This window comes from Mustela nigripes, chromosome 9 (genome assembly GCF_022355385.1).
Source record: "Mustela nigripes isolate SB6536 chromosome 9, MUSNIG.SB6536, whole genome shotgun sequence".
NCBI lineage: Eukaryota > Metazoa > Chordata > Mammalia > Carnivora > Mustelidae > Mustela > Mustela nigripes.
The window spans coordinates 68,359,297-68,386,540 of record NC_081565.1 but is presented as its reverse complement, the minus strand read 5'-3'; the positions used below and the strand labels follow the sequence as shown (position 1 = coordinate 68,386,540).

The 27,244-nt window shown below is 37.0% G+C and overlaps 1 protein-coding gene across 3 annotated transcripts in view; it reads right to left on the bottom strand.

Moving 5' to 3' along the window:
* Positions 1–27,244, bottom strand: part of GKAP1 (G kinase anchoring protein 1) — an 80,546-nt gene that overhangs the window by 20,820 nt on the left and 32,482 nt on the right. The window contains exon 8 of one of the 3 annotated variants that reach the window (XM_059411787.1): positions 884–1,033. The exons of the other annotated variants lie outside the window; for them this stretch is intronic. Within the exon in view, the coding sequence (XP_059267770.1) occupies positions 884–1,033 (150 nt within the window). The remainder of the gene's footprint in view (positions 1–883; positions 1,034–27,244) is intronic. 3 annotated transcript variants of the gene reach the window in all.

The following is a 27,244-nucleotide window of genomic DNA, read 5'->3' as shown; positions in this document are numbered from 1 at the left end:
ACATGGTAAAGAAAACGTACAAGCTTAAGAATAAGTTAGACCCAAAAAGGGGGGGTAAATAAAACAGAAGACTAGCAGTTGTGGTGAGAAAAATAAATGCAGACTTATAGGTCTCTTTTGATGAGATCTTTTCTTTCTTTTTAGTTTTTGAGTAATGTATTTAAAATGTGAATACCATTTTTAGCTTGCGGAGAAGAGCTTACAACCCCTGGTCTACAGATTAAAATTCCAACTTCTTTGTTCCCCTTAAAAAGACCTTCATAATCTAAACCCAAGCTATTTCCCTGGCCCTGTCACCCCAGCCTCACACTCTGTGCATCTCAGTGCAGAACGTTCTATTTCCTGAATATTCAGTCTAAGGCTTGTGCAGCTCTTGACCTCTGCTCTTGCACTTCCCATAGAGTCCCTCCATTTCTCTGCTTACAGTTTATTCATCATTCAATGTCTATCCCAAATGTCAATTCTTCAGACACCTTTCACAATTCACAACTAGGAGGGAGCTAGTACCTTCTCTATTCAAAACCTCATTTGTATTGTTAATCTCTCTCTCCAGCCTTCATCATGCTGAATGATATCTCTATAGGACTGCCTCCTCTTATCCCCACTGCTCTGAGTATCTAAGTGAAGGGCAGTCTCACCCATCTCAGTTTTCCCACTCCCCTATACTGGTGCCTAACAGTACACAGCACACACTTGATAAATATTCAATGAATGGGGTACCTCATACTTGTAGTAGAAGTATCTATGCATGATAATGACCAATATCCTAAAACTGTAGCATCATATCATCATAATTGGATTCTACTGTTTTAAGTTTTTTTAAAAAAGGAAAATTGCATTTTAATTTCACTATGATTTTAAGAGAATTTTCTATTTTACATGCCTGGTTGTGTTCATGAGCTGCGCAATTATCTGTTCCATTATATTCTGTAAGCTGTTCTCTTCTTTTTTCTCTAATAAGAATTTTATGAACATCATCTTCCAGTCTATTGAAGAATCCTCCATCATGTGATAAAGTCTGAGAACTCAATTCCTGTCAAAAATGAATTATGATTTACTATGATTCAACACAAAAGTATATTCATTTAATAAACCTAGTCAGCCACCAGAAGGTTGGAGAATGAAAGAAAAATGGTAACTAGGAGACAATCAACCATCTGATTCTTCTCTATCTCCAGAAGAAAAACATTAGAGACACATTCTTAAATGTCCTTTTCTTCTTATTCTTTTTTTTTTTTTTTAGGTTGGGTATTGCTTGATTTAAAAATAATTTTTTTATCCATCTACTGTATAATTTGCCCATTTAACAAGCACATTTCCATGGCTTTTAATATATCCAGAGTTGTGCAACCTTTTATCAGCCCCCAAAACAAGCCCTGAACTTTTAGCAGTCATTCTCCATTTCTTCCTAATACCTACCCCCTCAGTTTCCCCTGCACAACACTAATCTACAGTCTGTCTGTATAGATCTGCCTTTTCTGGACATCTGATATAAATGAAACCATATAATATGTGGTCTTTTGTGACTAGTTTCTTTTACTTAGTACAATGTTTTCAAAGTTCACCTATATTATAGCATGTATCAGTACTTCAGTTCTGCAAATAATATCTCAAAGATGGATACATGATATTTTACATCTCCATTCATTGGTTGATGGACATTTGGGTGGTTTCCACTTTTGGACTACTATGAATAATGCTACTATAAACATTCAAGAACAAGTTTTTGTGTGGCTATGTTTTCAGTTCTCTTGGGTATATATGTATAAGTACAACTGCTGGAACATATGGTAACTCTGTGTTTAATTTTTTGAGGAATTGCCAGATAGTTTTCCAAAGTGGCTGCACCATTTTACAGTCCTATCAGTAGCATATGAAGGTTCTAATTTCTTCACATTCTCACCAACACTTGCCTTTATCTATCTTTATTGATCACAGCCATCCAAGTGAGGGTCAAGTGGTATCTCACTGTGGCTTTTAGCTGCATTTCCCTATGGCTAATGGTGCTGAGCATCTTTTCATGTGCTTATTGGATATTTTTATATCTTTTTGGGAAATGTCTACTGAGATCCTTTGCCCACTTTTTAACTGGATTTGTTTTAAGAGTGCTTTATATATTCTAGATACAAGTCTCTTATCAAATATATGATTGGGAAATATTTTCTCCCACTCTGTGGGTTTTCCTTTCATGTTCCTTTTTTTTTTTTTTTTAAGATTTTATCTATTTATTTGAGGGAGAGAAGAGTTCCAGCATGAGCAGGGGAGGGAGAGAGAGAGGGAGAAGGAGAAATAGACGCCCCACTGAGCAGGAAGCCTGATGTGGACTCTGGGATCACGACCTGAGCCAAAGGCAGGCACTTAACCGACTGACCCACCCAGGTGCCCCATCCTTTCACATTCTTGGTAGTGTCCTTTGTATTACAAAATTTCTGAATGTTGACAATGTCCAATTTATGCAAGAAACTACTACTTTACTCAAAGTTCTGAAAATTTACTCTTATAATTTCTTCTAAGAGCTTTATCATTTTAGCTCTTTTAGACATTCAGGTCTATAATCCACTTTGAGTAATTTTTTTGTGTGTTTGGGGTGAACAAAGGATCCAAACTTATTCTTCGGCATGTGGATATCCAGCATTATTTGTAGAGAAGATTATTTCTTCCCCACCAAGTTGTCTTGGCATTCTTGTACAAGATCAACTGACCATAAATTTAAGAGTTTCTTTCTGGATTCAATTCGGTTCTGTCAACCTACAGGTCTACTCTTATGCCATACCACACTGCCTTGACTAATGTAGTTCTGTATTGCTCCATCTTGCACATTACATTTAAAAAATATTTTCTACATAAATTCTATATATTCATTGTAAAGAGATAAGATTTTATTACAATCTACTCAATTACATTAAATTAGATATTGTACATGTTCTCAATTAAGGTAGTATTTCTTCTCCAACTTTTTATCATAGAGAGAATGAAAGGGGTGCCTGGGTGCAGTCAGTTAAGTGTCTGACTCTTGGTTTCAGCTCAGGTCATGATCTCAGAGTTTTAAGACTGAGCCCAGTGCTGGGCTCTGTGCTTAGCAGAGTCTGCTTGAGATAGTCTCTCTCCCTCTCCCCCATATCCATTCTCTCTCTCAAATAAATCTTTTAAAAAAAATAGAGAGACTGAAGAAAATACTCTTCTTACTCTCATTAGTTTCATATATGTCCAATAGTCTTGAACTATAACACTCAAACTTTACCCATTTTAACTGTATTTGTAAGCAAATAACCCAAAAGTTCAAATTCCTTTCCCTATATATTATCTTAGAAAGTATTTGAAAGAAACAAAAATGTGGATCACTTCTTAATAAACAAATATTAAAAATATTTGTGCAGCACATTGTATTTTACAAAGCACTCATGTAAAGCATCACTTTGACTCTCACTAACATCATAAGAGATTGATAGTGCAAGAATTATTATTATTCACTAAAGTTAAATAACTTGCCCATGAGTTAATCCATTGCTAAGTGCTACACATACAACTCAAAGTCTACTGCTCATAAAATATGGCCAGTACATTCTAGTAAGATTTCACTTTAAATAATAACTACAACAATGCTTAAAACAGTGCTAAGCTTCTACTCCTGGGTATTTACCCCAAAGATACAGATGTAGTGAAAAGAAGGGCCATCTGTACCCCAATGTTTATAGCAGCAATGGCCACGGTCGCCAAACTGTGGAAAGAACCAAGATGCCCTTCAACGGACGAATGGATAAGGAAGATGTGGTCCATATACGCTATGGAGTATTATGCCTCCATCAGAAAGGATGAATACCCAACTTTTGTAGCAACATGGATGGGACTGGAGGAGATTGTGCTGAGTGAAATAAGTCAAGCAGAGAGAGTCAATTATCATATGGTTTCACTTATTTGTGGAGCATAACAAATAGCATGGAGGACATGGGGAGTTAGAGAGGAGAAGGGAGTTGGGGGACATTGGAAGGGGAGGTGAATCATGAGAGACTATGGACTCTGAAAAACAATCTGAGGGGTTTGAAGGGGTGGGGGGGTGGGAGGTCGGGGTACCAGGTGATTCTTATTATAGAGGGCACGGATTGCACGGAGCACTGGGTGTGGTGAAAAAATAATGAATACTGTTATGCTGAAAATAAATAAAAAATAAATTAAAAAAAAAAAAACCACAGTGCTAAGCTTCTATGGAAGGAATAAAAGGATGGCAACTAACTGGCCTCTGGATTTCACTTCTTTAAAGAGTGCAATTCTGGCCAGTGTCCTCTGTTATGTGATTGACACTACCATCACCAGCATGCTCATCCCAAAGGTACTCCGCCCTTGGGTATTTTTCAGCGAGGCAGAAAATTTCTTTATAGAGTAAGAACAGAATTTTTCAAAAGACAGTTTGATGAGAAACTAGGGAGAAAAGCAGCAAAAACAAATTACCCACAATTCCCCCTAAAACACCCACCCCCAAAAAGACAAAAAAGTGGCAAATGTAAGAACACATGTTCTTTAAAAAGTTGGGCCAATTCGCATTCACCGGATTTAGTAACATGGGACTAAATGAACTAAAAGATTATAGTGTGGTGTCTCTTAATGTTTTGTCTGATTTTAAACATTGCCGGTTCTCTCTAATGTTTGCTCTTCCAGACTAGGGATACTTTTTCTTAAGTTATCTGTAACTTATAGAGATGTATAAGTGCTCATTTATAAAAGTGCTCAAAGCATTCAAGCTTTTCTCTCTATATGAACCCTCTGAAACCAAAAGGTCTCAGTAAGCATTCTTCTATGGCAATCAGTCATTTGCATAAGTTCAATAAGAATCTGTTCTCCTTGTAACAGGACACCATTGGAAACTGGTTATTTTACCAAGGCTTTGACTGGAATGTCATATTTGAGAAAGATATGCATAAACTCAGATATGACCAGACAGCTTTAAGAAACTAAGGTTGACTTTATGAAACCTGGAGCCATAAAGCCTCTTGGGACTGTTGGCCTGATACCTTGCTTACAGAGTTCCCAGCAGCCTCACCAGGTGAGTAAAGAATGTCACTCCTTGGTAGGTGCGGACACTCAGAAGAGGAACTCGCACAAATCAACAGGTATTGCAGGCATGCCTGATGGCAAGTACAGAGCTTGGCTTCTGGCCCGGAGAGGCTACTAAAAGTTCAACCTAGAGATTCCTTATAAGAAGTTCCAGCAAAGCAGATTCTAAAAGATCTATATGATCACACTCAACTATTCTTGCTGAGCTTATGTAAATAATGGGCCAAGTTTGTTAAAACTGGACTTGTTTCACAAGTGAATTAGTCCTGATTTCACTATCTCTGTAAATGAGGATTATTTTAGAGAGAAAAATTGTTTTAGTAACACACCTTTATGGATGTTAAATTCTAGATTTGATTGTCTTTAAATGTTTACCTAAGCTAAACAATTTGAGGTAAACTTCAGAGAAGTTGTACAATAGCTTCTTTAGTTGATCTTACTGTTTTGTGGGGATATTCGCAGACCCCACGGCACATGATTAAACAACTGAAAAATGGGATTGATTCCCCTACAATTGTATAACTTAACTAACACCTTATGTGTGGCTGGGATAATGAAATTGCCTAAAAGCCAGCCTATTGCACTCCATAGGATTAACTATGGACTTGTGGAGATAATGGATGACCCCACTTTCTTTATGAGTGGATTGTATGATGCATGGGGGACTCCCCTTATCTCTTGACAAGTTCTCCCACTTGACAATGATCCTCTGTAATCAGGATATTGTTAAGGCTGGACCACTCAAAGGTCTTCTTATTGGTTTCATCCCTTAGTCATATTTATCCTAAAGGCCACCTCTGTTGAGGTGCGATTGCAAACAGATGCTTTAGCTAAGCATAGAACTGCCCTCATAAAAGGAGCCTCAAAGCTCACTATGGGACAGTCCCTGACTGTAATGATGTCACATCAGGTCCAAATTTGTCTTAGTAGCCAAATTGTCAAAGCCTAAGAATTAACATTTATACTGACTCCAAATATGCCTTCCTGGTACTACATGCCCAGGGAGCTATTTGGAAGGAAAGGGGATGCTATCAAGCCATAACTCCCAAATCAAATATGGGCCTAAGTTACAAAACCCTCCTTATCGCTATACTAAGGATGGCCTTAGATGTCCTGACAGCAGCCCAGGGTGGCACATGTGCAATTATCAAGACAGAATGTTGTGTGTACATCCCAGACTATCACAAAAGTATCACAGGACTAATAAAGGATATGAGTGCCCAGATTAAGGCTCTACAAGGTCCCCCTCTCTCTTTTAGTGATTAGTTAAGTTCCTGGCTTGAAGGAGGGCTATGGCCAAATCTCCTTCTCGGGCTTCTCATTTTTATCGCCTCATTAACCTTAATATGTTGCTTTGTTCAGTGTTTCTCTACTTGGTGCCGAGACTCCATTGCTGCAATGACTTCACCACGACAGACGATCCTTGTCGCGTGAGAGGATGCCCCTTCACTGTCAGCGCTGGATTCGGCTGCCTCCGCCTTTCGTAACTCCCCTATACATTCCTCCACTGATCAATATTGACCCCAGTAGGTAGGGACAGCTCTACACCCCTATTCAGCACGAAGAAGTTACAGAAGATGAGACCTTCCACCTTCAACCACCTTAAAGATTTAAGGGTCAAAATTGTTCAGGGGAGAATGATGAGGGAGCAGGAGGCTGGCTGAGAACGGAGCAGGGGCTGGCACCTTGCACCCCCTCTCCACCCACTCCCCTTGGTAATATGTGTGACATTTCACAGGCACCCCTGACTGCCCTAAAAGAAGAGCAAATGGTTATCTTGCAGAGATCACAGTCCTGCAAGGCAGGAGTCTCTCTTGGTTTACAAATGTCCTTGAGATTTACAACAAAGAAGTTGCCTTATCAATAGCCCAATTTCCAAAGATACATAACTCAGTTCCTCAAGCCCTAATGTCACCCTCCCCTCCATAAAAAACCGAAGGAGATGGAGGTAGAAGGAAAAGTAAATAAAGTTAAATTTCTTTTAAAGCCCTAAATCTCACTAACAAGGACGTTTGATAGCAGGAATGTAACATTCCACCAGGAGACTCCCAATTGTCTTTATGTTAGTGCCTCATTAGAGGGAAAGTGGCCTTGGCTTGATAGTAACCAGGCCTTCCATATCCTGACAGTCTTCTTTATCCCAATAGCCCTTCTGAACAACCCTTTGTCCTCACCTACCCAACTCCTGTGTATATAACCAGCCACTCCTCACAACCCGTGGGCAGGAAGAGCTGCTGCCCGGGGCCTGCCCCCTTGCTAAAAAAAACCACCATTTTGCACCAAAAAAAAAAAAAAAAAAAAAAAAAAAAAGTTGGGCCAATTCAATTTCAATATAATTCAAATACTGAACATCTATTATGTGCCAAGTAAACAGCAAAAAAGACAGTATGGTATTTGTTTAAGTATAGCCTTACAGATTACTGGAACATAATTGAGAGTTTAGACATAAGCCTGCACATCTATGGTCAGTTTTTTCCCCCCAAAGATTGTACTTATTTATTTGAGAAAGAGAGAGCATGAGCAGGGGAAAAGGACAGAGGGAGAGGGAAAAGCAGGCTCCCCATTCAACATGGGGCCTGATTGCAGGACCCTTAGTCCATGACCTGAGCCGAAGGCAGACATTTAACTGACTAAGCCACCCAGGTGCCCCTGCTCAGTTTACTTTTTACAAATGAATAAGGTACTTCATTAAGGAAACAAGAGTGTTTTCAACAAGTTGTGCTAGGAGAACTGGATATACACATTTCAAAAAGTGAATGTGGCCTCTTTTTTCACACCATACACAAAAATTAACTCAAAAAAGAATCAAAGAAGATTCTGAGAAGATTGAGAAAGAAGCACCAGGAATCTGTCTCCTCATCTAGACAACAATTGCACTGGCAGAATCTCTGAGATGTGACTGCTTTAGAACTTTGAAATCTGTTGGAAGGCTTGCGACTTTCAGGACAAGATGGGAATGGTAAACGAACGTTAATTTTGGTTAACGTTGGTTAATTTTAGCTTTTAGCACAGTAGCAGCTACTCATTCCCCAAACTCAGCCACATGGCAGGCCACTATGTGAATGTTTGTAGAGCAGCTTGCACAGTTTATGGGAACTAGGGTATTCAAAAAGGACCCTGTCCTCCAAACAAAGGGAAGGTGCTCTCATTACTGATTGCGCTCTGACCGCAGAAGTGCTAAGAGACAAAGAGGCAGGCAACCATTGTAATCATACCTCTTCAAATAGTAGCAAGCCTGACTCCCTCCAGCTGAATTGACTTCTACTGGATTTAGAGCATTAGTGCCCTTTTTTCCTACCTTCATTTTTTACATTTTCACTTTAGGGACCCAGACATTAAAAACTAGGTCATCGTGGGGTGCCTGGGTAGCTCAGTCGTTGAGTGTCTGTCTTGGGCCCAGGTCACAACCCCAGGGTTCTGGGATCGAGCTCTGCATCAGGCTCTCTGCTTGGTGGGAAGCCTGCGTCTCCCTCTCCCACTTGGCTCTGCTTTGTGTTTCCTCTCTCACTGTCAAATAAATAAATAAAAAAAATCTTTTAAAAAACAAAAACTAGGTCATCTGAAAATGAATGCCTGTAAGGGGATAATTAGAAAGTAACTGTGCATGTCCATGGAAAAGGGCTCAGAAAAGACCTAAGAAATTAAGTATACACCTTATCTTCATACCTGGAACACAGACCACCTATAACAATCATAAAAACAAAAATAATTAAAAAACACCACTCCCTGAGGAAGGAGGAGCCTTTGATCTCCAGAGTTTCCACATTATTAGGTTAAAATATCTAGCATTTGACAAAAAAAAATCACAATGTACTCAAAGAAATAGAGAAGTATGGCCCATTGAGAGGCATAAAATAAATCAACAGAAACTGTCCCTGAAAAAGACTTCTGCAGTTATGTGAGACAAAGGCTTTAAAACAACTGTCATAAAGATGCTCAAAGAACAAAAGGAAGTTGTGGAGAAAAACAAACAAAATAATGTGTGAACAAAATGGAAATATCAAGAGACAGAAAACCTAAAAAGATTTTTTTAAAAATTCTGGATTTGAAAAGTACAACTACTAAAATGACAAAGGCAGAGTTGAGTAAGCAGAAGAAAGAATCAGTGAACCTAAAGACAGGACAATGAAAATTATGTAGGCAGAAAAATAAATGAAGAAAAGCAAACAGAGTCTAGGATACCATCAAGGAGACCAACATGCACAGTGAGGGGATCTCAGAAGGAGATGAGAGAAAAGAGCATAGAGAATATTTTAAGAAATATTGGCTCAGGCGCCTGGGTGGCTTAGTGGGTTAGGCATGGTCCTGAGGGTCCTGGGATCGAGCCCTGCATCTCTGCTCAGCAGGGAGCCTGCTCCCCCCTCTCTCTCTGCCTGCTGCTCTGCCTACTTGTGATCTCTCTCTCTCTCTCTCTGTGTCAAATAAATAAAATCTTAAAAAATCATAAAATAAAAAATGAAAAAATAATCCAGTTATGAAAATGGGCAGAAGGCATGAACTAACATTTCTCCAAAGAATACATAAAAATGGCTAACAGACCATATAAAAATGCTCAGTGTCACTCATCAAGGAAATACAAATCAAAACCATGGTAAGATACTATCTCATACCTGTCAGAATGGCTAAAATTAACAACTCGGGAAAACAACAGAGGTTGGCAAGGATGTGGAGAAAGAGAAGAAAAGTCTTAGTAAGAAAGTTTTACACTATTGGTGGGAATGCAAACTGGTGCAGCCACTGTAGAGAACAGTATGGAGGTTCCTCAAAAAGTTAAATATAGAACTGCACTGCAACCCAGCAATTGCACTATGAGGTATTTATCTAAATACAAAAGTGCTAATTCGAATGGGCACATGCACCCCAGTGTTTACAGCAGCACTATCATCAATAGCCAAATTATGGAAAGAGCCCAAATGCCCAACAACTGATGAATCAATAAAGAAAAGAATATGTGGTGTGTATGTGTGCGTGTGTGTATATATGAATGTATATGTGTGTATGTGTATGGATATTACTTGGCCATCAAAAAGAATGAAATCTTGGGGCACCTGGGTGGCTCAGTGGGTTAAAGCCTCGGCCTTCGGCTCAGGTCATGATTCCAGGGTCTGGGGATCAAGCCCCACATTGGGCTCTCTGCTCAGCGGGGAGCCTGCTTCCCTTCCTCTCTCTGCCTGCCTGTCTACTTGTAATCTGTCTGTCAAATAAATAAATGAAATCTTAAAAAAAAAAAAAAAAGAATGAAATCTTGCCATTTGCAACAACATGGATGGAACTAGAGTATATCATGCTAAGCAAAATAAGTCAATTAGAGAAAGACAAATACCATATGATTTCACTCATATATGATATTTTAGAAACAAAACAGATGAATACAGAAGGGAAGAAAAATAAAATAAGATAAAAATCGAGGGGCCCCTGGGTGGGTCTGTGGTTAAGTGTCAGATTCCTGGTTTTGGCTCAGGTCCTAATCTCAGGGTCAAGGGATTGAGCCCCACATTGGGCTCTGTACTCAATGTGGAGTCTGCTTGAGATTTTCTCCCTCCCTCTCCCGTTGCCCCTCCCCCTACTCACCCTTTTTGTCAATAAATAAAATCTTAAAAAAAAAAAAAGATAAAAACAGACAGGGAGGCAAACCATAAAAGACTCTTGACTGGGGCACCTGGGTGGCTTAGGTTAAGTTTCTGCCTTTGGCTCAGGTCATGATCTCAGCGGCCTGGGATTGAGCCCTATGTTGGGTTCCCTGATCAGTGGGGAGTCTGCTTCTCCCTCTGCCCCTCCCCCTGCTCATGTACACCCCCCTCAAATAAAATAATAAAATAAAATAGACTCTTAATTATAGAGAACAAACTGAGGGTTGCTGGAAATGAGGCAGGTGGGGGGATGGGCTAAATGGTCAATGGGCATTAAGGAGGGCACTTGTGATGACCACTGGGTGTTACATGTAAGTGATGAATAACTAAATTTTGCTCCTGAAACCAATACTACACAATATGTTAACTAATTTGAATTTAAATGAAATGGGAAAAATGTAGCAGAAAACTTCCCAAATTTGATGAAACACATGAGTATAAACATTTAAGAAGCTCAAAGAAGCTTCCACATTAAGATGAACTGAGAGAAAGCCATGCCAAGACCCATTATAAACAAACCTGCAAGGGCCACCTTGGTGGCTCAGTCAGTTGAGTGTCAGACTCTTGGTTTCAGCTCAGATCATGATCTCATGGGCTGTGGGACTGAGCCCTGCATTGAGCTCTGAGATCAGCAGGGAGTCTGCTTGAGATTCTCTCCCTCTGTCCCTTCCCAGCTCTCCCCCCTCTCTCTAATAAGTAACTCTCAAAAAACAAGACAACTTTTCAAAAGACAAACACAAAGAAAAAAATCAGTGAAAAGAAGTGAATTATCACATACAAGGGATATTTACTAAGACCATTAGCAGATTTCTCTTCAGAAACTTTGGCTCCCAGAAGACATGGGCCAATATATTTGAATGCTAAAAGATAAAAACCTTTGAACCAATTATTTTATACGTGGGAAAACTGTCCTTCAAAAATGGAGGGGTGCCTGTGTGGCTCAGTCAGTTAAATGTTTGACTTCCCTAAGGTCATGATCTTGTGGTCTTAGGATGGAGCCCTGCACCTGGCTCCACACTCAGTGCGGAGTCTGCTTGAAATTCTCTCTCTCTTTTACCCTTGCCCCGCCCCTGCTCATGCTCTCTCTAATAAAAAAATATAATCTTTAAAAAAATTGAAGGAGAAATTGAGACATTCCCAGATAAATAAAAACTGATATTGTGAACACCAGAATTGCTCTGCAAGAAATGGCCAAGGGAGTCCTGGCAAAGTGGGAAGGACAGACATTAGACAGTAACTCAGAGCCATAGAGAGAAATATACATCTATATAAAGGTAAATATATGGGCAGTTATAAAAGTTGATATTACCACAACAATGACATTTAATCATATTTTTTGTTTTTGACATGATTTAAAAGATTAATACATTTAATGAAAAAAATTAGTGTAAAAGGTAGTATTACTATAACTTTGGCTTGTAACTCCAAATCTTGTTTCCTATATAATTTAGGAGACTAATGCACTTAAAATAATCATTAGTTTATGTTTTGGGGCATACAATGTATGAAGATGTTATTTTGTAACATCAACAACTGAAAGGGCTAGGAATGGCAGTGTAAAGGAGCAGAGTTTTGTATGTTAATGAAGTTATGCTGCTGTAAATTCAAATTAGAGTGTTATAATTCAGGATATTAAATTAATCCTCATGGTAATCACAAAGAAAATAACCAAAGAATATACACAAAAGGAAACAAGAAAGGAATTTAAACATTTCACTACAAAAAATCAACTACACACAAAAGAAAACAGTAATGCAGGAAATGAGGGATAACAAAGCTATAGGGCATTTAAAAAGCAAACAGCACACTGATAGATGTTCCTCATTAGCCATAATTACTTTAAATGTAAAATGGATTAAACTCCCTAATCAAAAGACATAGATTGGCAGAATGAATAAAAACAAACATCCAACTATATGGTCTCTACCAGAGACTTACGTGGGGTCAAAAGACACAAACAGGTTGAAAGTGAGGAGTGGAAAAAGATATTCTGTGCAAATATTAACCAAAAGAAAGCTGGAGTGACTATACTAATATTAGTCAAGAGAGACTTTAAAATCAAAAAAGGTTACAAGAGACAAAGACAGACATTACATTTTAATAAAGGGTTTAACACAGCAAGAAAATATAACAATTATTAATATTTACATATGCAATGACAGACCATAAAGATACATTAAGAAAAACCTGACAGAATTGGAGAAATAGGCAGTTCAATAGTAGTAGAAACTTTAATATCCCACTCAAAATAATGAAGAGAATAACTGGGCAGAAGTAAGGAAATAAAGAATTTAATACAGTAAATCAACGAGATCTATCAAATACATACAGAACACTTCTCAACCATAATAATATACACATTCTTTTCAAGGGCACTTGGGATATTTTCCAGAAGAGCCCACATATAGGACCACACATGAAGTCTCCATAGATTTTAGAAGGTATTATACAAAGTATATTCTCTGACAATGGGAAAGAGTTAGAAACCAACAACATTAGGTAGATAATTTACAAAATTACAGAAATTAAACAACATAGTTTTAAACAACCAATGGATCAAGAACAAAATCACAAGGGAAATTAGAAAAATACTTAGGGACAAATGAAAACCCAAAGACACCACACTAAAACTTACAGAATGCAGCAAAAGCAGTGCTAAGGGAAATCAAAGCAACAACTCAACTTTACAACTTAAGGAACTAGAAAAAGAAGAAAAAACTAAACCCAAAGCTAGCAGAAGAAAGGAAATGATAAAAATTAGAACAGGTACACAAGACAGAGAATAGAAAAATATCAGAGAAAATTAAAGAAACCAAAAGTTGGTTCTTCAAAGAGGTTAACAAAATTGACAAATCTTGAGCTAGAAGCATGAAGAAAAGACTCAAATTACTAAAGTCACAAATGAAAATGGGAACATTACCACTGGTTCTACAGAAATAGGATAATAAAGTACTATAAACAACTGCATGCCAAATAAACTGGATAACCTAGATGAAACAGACAAATACCTAGAAACAAAAACCTACCAAGACTAAATCATGAAAATAGAAAATCTGAATAGGCCTATAACTACTAAAGAGATTTTATCAGTAATCAAAACTCTCCTAACAAAGAGCCCTGGACCCGACTGTTTCACTGGTGAATTCTACCAAATATTTAAAGAGCTAGTATCAATGCTTCTTAAACTCTTCCCTCCAAAATGAAGAAAACATTTCCTAACTCATTTTTAAAGGCAGCATAACCCTGATACCTAAGCTAGATAATGACACTACATGAAAACTATAGACCAATGTCTCCTAAAAATATAAATGCAAAAATCCTCAATCAAATACTAGCAAACAGAATTCAACAGCTAATTGAATTACACACCATGACCAAGTCAACCCATGGAAAGAAAAAAAAAATTGCAAACCATATATCTGATAAGGGATTAGTATTCAGAATTTATAGAGAACACCTAAAATTCAATAATAATAACAACAAAGGGGCACTTGTGTGGCTCCGTCAGTTAAGTGTCCGCTCTGGCTCAGTTCATGATCTCAGGGTCCTGGGCTCAAGTCCTATATCAGGCTCTCTATTCAGCAGGGAGTCTGCTTCTCCCTCTCCCTCTGCCCCTCCCCCATGCTCTTGCTCTCTTGCTCATTCTCTGTCAAATAAATAAAGTCTTAAAAAAAAAAACCCAGTAACAACAACAAAAAAGTAATAATAACCCAATTTTTAAAAGGGCAAAGGACTCAAATATACATTCCTTCTAAGGAGATATATGAATGCCAATAAGCACATGAAAAAATGTGTAACATCACTAATGATTAGGGAAATGCAAACCAAAATTACAACGAGGGGCACATGGGTGGCTCAATGAATTAAGCATCCATCTCTTGACTCAGCTCAGATCATGACCTCAGGGCCCTAAAATTGAGCCTCATATACAGAGCCCACTTAAGATTCTCTCCCTCCCTCCCTCTGCCCTATCCCGGGCCTGAATATGCACGTGCACTTTCTCTCAAAAACAAACAACAACAACAACAACAAAAACCCACTATAATAAGTTACCACGTCATATGCATTAGAATGGTGCTGTTCAGAAAACAAGTGCAGGCAAGGATGTGGAGAAATCTGAACTTTTGCACACTGTTCCTGGGAATATAGTACAGCCACTGTGTAAAACAGCATGACTATTCCTCAAAAAATTAAAAGTAGAATTACCACATGATCCAGCAACTCCACTTCTGGGTGTATTCCCAAGACAACTGGAAGCAGGGTCACAGAGATATTTGTACAGCCATGTTCACACAGCACCATTCACGAGCTAGAACACGGAAGCAACCCAAGTGACCACTAACAGATGAATGGATAAGCAAAAGTATACTATGGAATATTATTCAGCCTTAAAAAGGAAATTCTGCAATAATGTGTAACATGGGAGAAACTTGAAGATGTTATACTAAGTGAAATAAGTCAGTCACAAAAAGACAAATACTGTATATGATTCTACTTATATGAGGTACTTAGAGTAGTTAGTCATAGAGACAAAATAGAATGGTGGTTGTCATGGGCTGTGGAGATAGAAGAATGGGGAGTTATTATTTAGTAAGTATAGATTTTCTTATTTATAAGATGCAAAGAGTTACAGGGATGGATGGTGATGCTGCTGCACAACAGTATGAATGCAGTTAATACCACTGAACTATACACTTAAAAATGGTCAAGATGGTAAGCTTTATGTTAGGAGTATTTTGCCACAATAAAAAAAAATGGATCATAGACTTTAAAGGAATAACTAAAACTATAAAATTTCTAGGATAAATCATTGTGGACCTGGGTAAGGCAAGTGCTATTAAACGAATACCAAAAGCACAATCCCTAAAAGAAAAAAAAATGATAATCTAGACTTCATCAGAATTGGAAACTTTTATGTTTCAAAAGACAACATTAAGAAAATAAAAAGGCAGGGCACCTGGGTGGCTCAGTGGGTTAAGCGTCTGCCTTTGGCTCAGGTCATCATCTTGGGGTCCTAGCATCAAGCCCCACATTGGGCTCCCGGCTCAGTGGGAATTCTGCTTCTCAGTCTCCCTCTGCCCCTCCCCCCTCACCTGTGTGAGCACGTACTCTCAAATAAATAAAATCTTAAAAAAAAAAAAAAAAAAGGCAGGGACGCCTGGGTGGCTCAGTTGGTTAAGCAGCTGCCTTCGGCTCAGGTCATGATCCCAGCGTCCTGGGATCGAGTCCCGCATCGGGCTTCTTGCTCCGCAGGGAGCCTGCTTCTCCCTCTGACTCTGCCTTCCACTCTGTCTGCCTGCGCTCGCTCTCGCTCTCTCTCTGACAAATAAATAAATAAAATCTTTAAAAAAAAAAAAAAAAAAGGCAGATCCCATCCTGTGAAAGAATATTTACAACTCATATATTTGGTAAAGAACATGTATCCAGGGGCGCCTGGGTGGCTCAGTGTGTTAAAAGACTGCCTTCAGCTCAGGTCATGGTCTCAAGGTCCTGGGATCAGGCCCCACATTGGGCTCTCTGCTCAGCAGGGAGCCTGCTTCCCCTTCTCTCTCTGCCTGCCTCTCTGCCTACTTGTGATCTTTCTCTGTCAAAATAAATAAATAAAATTAAAAAAAAAAAAAAAGAACTTGTATCCAGAATGTGTAAAGGAATCTCAAAAAAAAAAAAAAAAAGATGACACACTTTAAAAATGGGACAAAATATGTGAATAGACATTTCACCAAAGAAGACATAAAGACTGGCTGATGAGTGCATGAAAAGATGGCTCAAAATCACTAGTCATAGGAAAATGCAAATTAAAACGAGATACACTACGTACCCACTAGTATGACTATAATCAAAACAAGAAACAATATCAAGTGTTAGCAGGGATGTGGAGAAACTGGAACCCTCATACATCACTTGTGGGAATGAAAAATGGTACACTCTGGAAAACAGCTTGACCATACAATGCAGCAATTTCACTAAGTATCCACCTAAGAGAAATGAAACAAGTATCTACACAAAGACATGTATGAAATATTCACAGCAAATCCCACCACTTATTGAATTAACATTCACACAATGAAATGCTATTCAGCAATGAAGTGAGATGGACTACTGACACATACTATAATGTAACATGGACAAATCTTAAAAATGGACTATGGTTATGGTTGCAGTTTTTCAAATTCATTATAAGCTACTATATTGAATTATACACTTAACAAAGGGTGAATTTTATAGTATGTAAGTTATAACTCAATAAGACTTTTTTTTAAAAGAACATCCATGATAGCACCATTTTACTTAAAAACTAGAACATTACTAGGACCTTGTGCCCTACTGTAAGAGTAACTGTTAACATGAATTTAGTGTTTACTATTTCCATATTTTATTGGTTTTATTAGATGTCACTAAACAATATACATTTTTTTTTAATTTAATTTTTTCAGTGTTCCAAGATTCATTGTTTATGCACCATACCCAGTGCTGCATGCAATATGTGCCCTCCTTAATACCTACCACCAGGCTCACACAAACCCCCAACCCCTTCTCCTCCAAAACGCTGTTTGTTTCTCAGAGTCCACAGTCTCTCATAGTTCGTCTCCCCCTCCAATTTCCCTCAATTCACTCTTCCTTTCCTTCTATCCCTCAGAAGGATGAATACCCAACTTTTGTATCAACATAGACAGGACTAGGGGAGATTATGTTGAGTGAAATAAGTCAAGCAGAGAAGATTAATTATTATATGGTTTCACTTACTTGTGGAAAAACAGTCATTTCGCATGAGTTTTGGAGATTTTTTTAAATTTAAAAAATTATTTATAAAAAAATTTTACTTACGAAGTTAGACATTTTTATGGTTTTTGAAAAATGCTTGATTTTGTAAAATGCTTGATGTCTCTTAACTACATTTAAAATTTTCTATCCTTTGAGACAGCAAGAAAACAAGACAACCACCTTTTTTAAAAAAGATTTTATTTATTTATTCGATAGAGACACAGCAAGAGAGGAACACAAGCAGGGGGAGTGAGAGAAGGAGAAGCAGGCTTCCCGCCAAGCAAGGAGCCTGATGTGGGGCTCAATCCCAGAACCCTGGGATGAGCCACCCAGGTACCCCCAACCATCTCCTTTTTAACCATGTGATAGGCGTTCTTTCTGTGTTTGAATAATAATATGAGTTGTGTTTTGAAAATATGTTCTCTCAATTGTGCCTCTTTTTACATTCTTATTGATATTGCATAATATTTTGATTCTGCCCAACAATTTTTTCATTTAAAAAAAATCCCTACCCCTGGTGATTCACAGACCTGTACCCCTGGGGATAAAAATATATGTTTATAAAAAATAAAAAATTAATAAATTCACAAAAAAAAATTTAAAAAAAAACTGTTTTTGAGGGAAAAAAAAATCCCTACCTAGACCTACAAATAAATTCTGTATTTTCTAGTTCTAAGGGCTGTACAATTGCCTTTCACACAGCAGTATTTAATCTAGTGGAACAGATTTGAATGTGTGATGAAAGACTGAGATCCAATTTGGTTTTTCCCAATATGACTAACAACTGTCCCTTGCTTTTCCACGTATAAGACATGATGTTAAGTAATAAGCACATTATGGAATTATCACAGGAACAAATCAGCCACTGAAAAATACAGAGAGATTGATGAATCTTGATGAATGAGGGAAATTGAGGAATCTTGATGAATGACAGGTAACATATTAAATATGGGTTCTTCTTTAGGAGCTCTTCACTATTTTTTAGCCTTTGTTCTTCTATATTAGTAATTTGCTGAGTTCTTGGCGGGGGGAAGCTTTTAGGATTTTCATTGGAAATGCAAAAACAATTTGGGGAAAACTGTTACTTTCATTATAATAAAGCTTCTTATCCATACAAACAGCATGTCTTTGTATCTATGTAGGTCATCTTTGTCTTTCAATAAAATTTTACAATCTGTTCCATTAAGTTTCTGCATAACTTCTGTTAGATCTTTAGGTACCTTATAATATTTTGTTGCTTCTGTAAATAGCACCCTTTTAAGAAATAACTTTTCTTTCAACTTGCATAAAGAAAGCCCAATTCTAAGTTTTTGTTGTTTGAATTTTTAAATTGAGTATATTTGACACGCAACTATTGATTCAGGTGTACAACATAGTGATTCAACTTCTCTACGTGTAATGCTATGCTTACAAGTGTAGCTACCATCTGTCAACATACATTACTATTAGTGTATCATTGGCTATATTCCCTATGCTGTGCCTTTTATTCCTGTGACTTATTCATTCCATAAGTAGAAGCCTGTATCTCCCACTGCCCTTCACCCACTTTGCCCATCTCTCCACCCCACTCTCCTCTGGCAACCATCAGTTTGTTCTCTGTATTTGCAGGTCTGATTCTGCTTTTTGTTTGTTTCTTTATTCATTTGTTTTATTAAGTTCCACATACGAGTGAAATCATATTTGTCTTTCCCAGTCTGACTTATTTCACTTAACATAATATCCTTAGATCTATCCATGTTGAGAACATACAAAGCATATATACAGCCTGAAGAATAATTATGAAATGACATGCTTATAAGTTACTATCAAGGTAACAGAACTCTGCTAGCACCCGAGGATTCCATGCTTTTCTTTTCTTCATTAGAGATGTGATTATTTGAACTTTTTGTGATAATCTCTTTGATTTTATTGCCTGTCAAGGTATGCATGTATCTCTAAATGCATTTAATATTGCTTGTTTTTGAACTTTATATGGAATCATGTTGTTCCTGATAACAGTAAATCAGTCACTTTCAATGCTGATTAGTATTCCATTGACTAAATTTGCCATAGTTTGTTGTTCATTTCATGGTTGATGGACATTTAGATTCTTTATATGTTTTGATCTTAATGAACAATGATGTTTCAAAGTCTTATATATGTACAGTGGTCCACATAAGCACATATTACCACAGAGCATGTACTCAGGAGTAAAAATACCAGGTTATGGGTTATGGGCATCTTCAATTTTATATGGTTTGGAAAACTAATGTTTCATTAAAATTTTTAAAATTTAATTTTTAATTATTTTTTTATCGTGGTGTAATTGACATAGAGCATATTAGTTTCAGGTGTCTAACAATTCATTGTAAATACTGCAAAATGATCACCACAGTAACTCTAATTAACATCTGTCACCATACAGTTACACAATTTTTTTTCAGTGATGGGAATATTTAACATTTCAAACATGCAATACAGTATTAACTGTAGTAACTATGCTATATTACATCTCCATGATTTATTCTGCAACTGGATATCTATACCTTTTGATTCCCTCCACCCATTTTGCCTACTCCTTCATCCGTAACTATGAGCTGGTTTTAAGGGCTCTGTAACTATGAGCTTGGTGTTAAGGTTTTTGTGTTTTGTTTTTTTTTTAGATTCTGCATGTAAGTGAGATCATACATTATTTGTCTTTGACTTATCTCACTTAGCACAATGCCAAAGTCCATCCATGTTCTCATAAATGGCAAGATTTCATTCTTTTCTATGACTGAATATTTCATTGTACATACATATACTACAATTTCTTTATCCATTTTATCCACTCATCCATTGGTAAAACTTGTTTCTACATCCTGGCTCTTATAAATAATGCTGCACTGAACATGTGGGTGCATATACCTTCTCCAATTAGTGTTTTGTTCTCTTCAGATAAATAAACACAAATGGAATTGCTGGATCATATGGTAGTTCTACTTTTAATTTTTGGGGGAACCTCCATACTGTGTTCTATAGTGGCTGTACCAATTGATATTCCCATCAATGACGCCTGAGGGTTCCCTTTTCTCCACACCCTCACCAACATTTGTCATCTCTTGTCCTTTTGATGATAGCTCTTCTAACAGGTGTGAGGTGATGTCTTATTGTGGTTTTGATTTGCATTTTCCTGATGATCAGTAATGTTGAGCATCTTTTCATATACCTGTTGGCCATTTGTATGTCTTCTTTGGAAAAATATCTACTCATATCCTCTGCCCATTTCTTGGTGAATTGTTTGGGTTTTTTGCTACTGAGTTGTACAACTTCTTTGTATTTTTTGAACATTAACTCCTTATTAGATCTATGATTTGCAAATATTTTCTTCCATTCAGTAGATTACCTTTTCATTTTGATGATAGTTTCCTTTGGCATGCAGAAGTTCTTAGTTTGATGGCGCCCCAGTTGTTTATTTTTGCATCTGCTTTTGGGGTCAAATCCAAAAACTCATTGCCAACGGCAATGTAAAGTTTACCACCTATGTTTTCTCATTGGAATTTTTTTTTAAGTTGTAGCTGACATACAGTGCTACATTTGTTTCAGGTGTACAACACAGTGATTCAACAGTTCTATGTGTTTCACAATGTTCACCACAAAAGTGCAGTCACCATTCAGTGTTATATTATTGACTATATCCCCTATGCTGTACTTTTCATTCCTGTAACTTACTTATTTTATAACCGGAAGTTTGTACTTCAGTTTGGCCCATTTTTCTACCACCCTCCCATCTGGCAACTGCTAAGTTGTTCTCTGTTATGAATCTTCTATTTATGAGTTTTATTTGCTCATATTTTTAGATTTCACATATAAGTTAAATCATATGGCATTTGTCTTCCTTTGTCTGACTTATTTTACTTAGCATAACACCCACTAAGTTCATCATGTTACCACACTTGGCAAGATTTCACTGTGGTTTTTGTTTGTTTTTTGCTAACTCTTCTAGGAGTTTTAGGGTTTGGGGTCTTAGATTCAAGTATTTAATCCATTTTAAGTTAATTTTTGTGTATTGTATAAGATAGTGGTCCACTTTTCCCAGTACCATTTATTGAAGAGACTGTCCTTTCCCGATTGTATATTCTTGCTTCCTTTGTCATAAATTCACTGACCATTAGAACAAAATAGCCCAGAAACAGGCCAACCACCCAACCACGAGTGTAACCTTGATCTATAAGAAAGTGATGTGGAATAGTACTGGGTAAAGGATGAACTTTTTTAAAATACATGGTTTTGGGCAATTGAGTATTTTTATGGAAAAAAGATTAGATTATTTCTTCATATCATACATAAAAATTCACTCACAGTGGATTAAAGCCCTAAAAGTCAAAGGCTCTGTTAACAAAGCTTATAGGTGCTAATACAGGAATATTTTTATGACTTTAGGGTAGGAAAGACACAAAACCCACTAGCTTTAAATTTATAAATTGACTTCTTTCCATCAGAATATATTAGATAAATGAAAGGATGATCTTCAGAGTAGGAAAAGATTTTTTTCTAAAATAAGTCATTGAAGAATCTATAGAAAAGCAAGTACTCAGAAAAGAGGATATTTATATGGCTTAAAAATATATAAAAAGATGTTCAACCTCATTAGTAATCATGGAAATGCAAATTAAAACCACAAAGAGAATATTACTTAACCTCCAGTTTAGCCAAAATCCAAGCATCTGATGACTTGTGTGTGTTATGAAGAGGTAACTTGTTACAAACAGTTTTGTTCAACATAGTATTGGAAGAGTTAGCCAGGGCAATTAGGTGAGAAAAAGAAATAAAAGGCATCCAAATCAGAAAGTAAAACTGTCACTATTTGTAGATGGCATGATATTGGGTTTAGAAAAGGCCCAATAAAGACTCTACCAAAATACCATTAGAACTAATAAATTAATTCATTAACTTGCAGAATATGAAAGCAATATACAAAAATCTGTTGCATTTCTATATACTAATAATAACAACCTATCAGAGAAATTAAGAGAGCAATTCTTTCACAGTTGCATCAAAAAGAATAAAATACTTAGGCATAAGTTTAACAGAGGAGTTGAAAGACATGTAGACTCAAAACTATAAGACATTGATGAAAGAAGTTGAGGAAAACACAAATAAATGGAAAAATATCCCATGCTTATGGAGTGGAAGAATTAATATTGTTAAAATGTCCATACTACCCAAAGCAGATAAATGGTCTATTTATCTATCATTATGCCTATACCTTAGTGTATTAATTATTAATTTTCTAAGAAAATCTTGATATATGATTGGGCAAATTCTCCTTTTTCGTCATGAATGTTTTGATTATTTTTGGTCCTTTGCACTTGTACATTAATTTTTTTTTAGTTTAAAAACTAAATTGTCGGGGCGCCTGGGTGTGGCTCAGTGGATTAAGCCGCTGCCTTCGGCTCAGGTCATGATCCCAGTGTCCTGGGATTGAGCCCCGCATCGGGCTCTCTGCTCAGCGGGGAGCCTGCTTCCCCTTCTCTCTCTGCCTAACACTCTGCCTACTTGTGATCTCTCTCTGTCAAATAAATAAATAAAATCTTTAAAAAAAAAAAAAACTACTGGGTCATAGGGCAGTTCTATTTTCAACATTTTGAGGAACCTCCATGCTCTTTTCCAGAGTAGCTGCCCTATGACCCAGCAATTGCACTATTAGGTATTTACCCTAAAGATACAAACGTAGTGATCCAAAGGGGCACGTGCACCTGAATGTTTATAGCAGCAATGTCCACAATAGCCAAACTATGGAAAGAACCTAGATGTCCATCAACAGATGAATGGATCAAGAAGATGTGGTATATATACACAATGGAATACTATGCAGCCATCAAAAGAAATGAAATCTTGCCATTTGCGACAACATGGATGGAACTAGAGCATATCATGCTTAGCGAAATAAGTCAAGCAGAGAAAGACAACTATCATATGATCTCCCTGATATGAGGAAGTGGTGATGCAACATGGGGGCTTAAGTGGGTAGGAGAAGAATAAATGAAACAAGATGGGATTGGGAGGGAGACAAACCATAAGTGACTCTTAATCTCACAAAACAATCTGAGGGTTGCTGGGGGGAGGGGGTTTGGGAGAAGGGGGTGGGATTATGGACATTGTGGAGGGTATGTGCTTTGGTGAGTGCTGTGAAGTGTATAAACCTGGTGATTCACAGACCTGTACCCCTGGGGATAAAAATATATGTATATAAAAAATTAAAAATTTAAAAAAAAAACCTAAATTGTCAAAATGAAACAGAAACAGACTCAAATACAGAGAACTGGTGGTTGTGAGGGGGTGGGTGCATAAAATACATTAAGGAGATTAAGATGTACAAGCTACCAGTTATAAAATAAGTCATGGGGATTTAAATTACAGCATAGCGAACATTTTCAATAATATTGTAATAACTTTGTATAGTGACAGATTGTAACTTTACTTATTGTAGTAAGCATTTTGTAATGTGTACAAATATTGAATCATCTTATACTAATATAAAATATGTATTATCTTATATATCTTATATCTATATAGATATATTGTATACATCTTATATATAATATATTAATATATCATTATATATTATCTTGTACTAATATAAAACTAATATAATCTTGCAGGTGAACTTCACTGGTTAAAACTGCACTGATTTTACAGATTAATTTGAGAAAAAGTGATACCTTTATAATAATAAGTCAAGGTATATTCCTCTACCTGCTTGCAATAAAGTTTTGTAATTTTCCTAATATAGGTCTTACACATTTTTATGAAGTTTATTCCTAGGTATCATTATATTACTGTAAAAAGCATTTTGATTTTAATTACAGTTAGTGGCATACAAAAATACAAATAATTACTGAAACTGTTTCTTCATCTATAGAGAAAGGAACTAAAGCTAGGATAATAAAAAACCTTTTGTCAACCTTTGTACCAGGAATGCAAAAATAACTTCTCTTGTTTCACAAACTCTTATACCTCTAACAAGTCTAAAATGGTATATCCACTTTGGAAAATTCTTCAGTAGTTCCTTACAGTTAAACATAGATCCAGAGAATAAAAGACACAGCATAAGGAATATAGCCAATGATACTGTAACAGCATTGTATGGTGACAGATAGTAGCTTACACTTGTGGTGAACATATAACATATACCTTGTCAAATCACTATATAACCGAAACTAATGTAACATTGTGTGTCGACTATATTCAAATTTTTAAAAATGAAAGAAAAACAAATAAGCAAACATACATCTACCCCATGACATAACAATTTCATTCTTAAGTTTCTACCTAAGAGAAATTAAACATGTAAAGACTTGTACATGGATGTTCATAGCAGCATTATTTATAATTTAAAAAGTGGAAACAACTGGGGCACCCGGGTGGCTCAGTCGGTTAAGCATCTGACTCCTGATTTCAGCTCAGGTCTTGATCTCAGGGTTGTGAGTACAAGCCCTGCATTGGGCTCTAACACTGTGCAAGGAGGGTAGTTTAAAAAAAAAAAAAGGTGGACCGCCTTTGCTGCATCTCATAGGCTTTGGACTGAAGTGGAAACACCCCAAATATCCAAGTGATTAATGTGTAAATAAAATCAAATACAATACTATTAGTGATAAAAAGGGGGCGCCTGGGTGGCTCAGTGAGTTAAGCCTCTGCCTTCGGCTCAGGTCATGGTCTCCGAGTTCTGGGACCTGCTCAGCAGGGAGCCTGCTTCCTCCTCTCTCTCTCTCTCTCTCTACTTTCTCTCTCTCTGTGCCTACTTGTCATTTCTCTCTGTCAAATAAATAAAATCTTAAAAAAAAAAAAAAGTAATGAAGTACCGATAGATGTTACAATATGAATGAACTTAAAAAAAAAATCAGGCTTAATGTAAGAAATCTCAAAAACCACATTCTTGTGATTCCATTATTTTTTTAAAATATTTTATTTATTTATTTGACAGAGAGAGATCACAAGTAGGCATAGAAGCAGGCAGAGAGTGTGAGAGGGAAGCAGGCTCCCTGCTGAGCAGAGAGCCCAATGTGGGACTCGATCCCAGGACCCTAAGATCATGACCTGAGCCAAAGGCAACAGCTTAACCCACTGAGTCACCCAGGCACCCCTTATGATTTCATTATATTAAATGTCCAGAACAGGCAAATCAATACAGATGATATAGCGGTTACCTAAGTTGGGGGAGGGGGTTAGGACAGAAGAGGTATGGGCAATAACTGATAAGAAGTATGAGGTTTGGGGGCGCCTGGGTGGCTCAGTGGGTTAAGCCACTGCCTTCGGCTCAGGTCATGATCCCAGGGTCCTGGGATCGAGTCCCGCATCGGGCTCTCTACTCAGCGGGGAGCCTGCTTCCTCCTCTCTCTCTCTGCCTGCCTCTCTGCCTACTTGTGATCTCTCTCTGTCAAATAAATAAATAAATTCTTAAAAAAAAAAAAAAAAGAAGTATGAGGTTTGTTATGGGAATGACAATTATTCTAAAACTAGATTACAGTAATGGCTGTACAATTCTGTAAATATACTAAAATCAGCTGAACTATACACTTTAATGGATAACTTTGAAGTATGTAAACTACATCTAAATAAAGCTGTGTTTTTAAAATATTTTATTTGTTTAAGTCATCTTTACACCCAACATGGGACTCAAACTCATGACCCCAAGTTCAAGAGTCACATGCTCTATCAATTAAGCCAGCCAGGTGCCCCTAAATAAAGCTGTTTTTTAAAAAAATCTTCTAATAGCCTTACTCAAAATGGCAAAAAAAACAAAAACAAACAAACAAACAAAAAACCCACGAAATGTCTATCAACAGGAAAATAAACAAACACATTATGATATCATGGAATACAATTTAACAATGAAAAGGTACGCACAACAACATCAGTGAACCTTCAACATTCTGGGAGGGAAAGAGCCAGACCAAATAATAACATACTGTATGCTTTATTTCAAATAAAGAGGCTCTTGCCCTATCCTCCTTCCTGGTTTGTTATGCCAACCAAATAAGCATCTTTTTCTTGCTTATGCTGGATTGAGTAGGGTTTCTCTTACTTACAACAAAAGAGAGAGGGTTAATAAGTATACAAGACCAGTGCTCTAACCCCTGAGCTATGAAGCCAGGGTTAACAACACAAATAAGGGAAGTATAATCAAGACAAATAAGGGAAGGCGTGGGAACAAGAATGAGTTCAGGACATTGAAGAGTAGGAAACAGGTTGAGTTGCTTAGATAAAGCCAGATTTTAGGTGAAATTTTTAAAAACTATGTAGAATTTATTTGCTTTTAAATTTTAATGGGCTATTATTGCTGTTCTCCTGTGTTTCGGTAGTGTTAACTGTAGGGTTCAATTTTTAGCATCTAATATTTAATCACACATTGATCACTTATCATAATTTTAGAAACCAACAGAGTCAACTGTACTTTTCAGCTAATATAGTTAGGACCTAAAATGAATAAATTATTCATCCAAGCTCATATATCTAAGATAGACATGCAGGAAGCACTGTGCAACAAAAAGGAAATAGGGTATGGAGCCAGATAAGACCAGGTTTGTTCCCTATTCCCTCTCTCACCCAGTGCTTTTTATTTTTGATGTAATTTTTAAATACACAGACAGACTAGAAAACAAAATTTACATTGTGAAAAGCCTTTCTCCTATCCCAATAAGCCCTCCTTCCCCAACCCTTTGACAACCACTGTTACAACTTCTTGGATACTCTTCTAGAGATAGTCTATTCGAGCATATTGAAGACTTGACCTTTAAGACCTTAAGACAGATGATGGCCACTAAAAAATTTAAAGATACTAA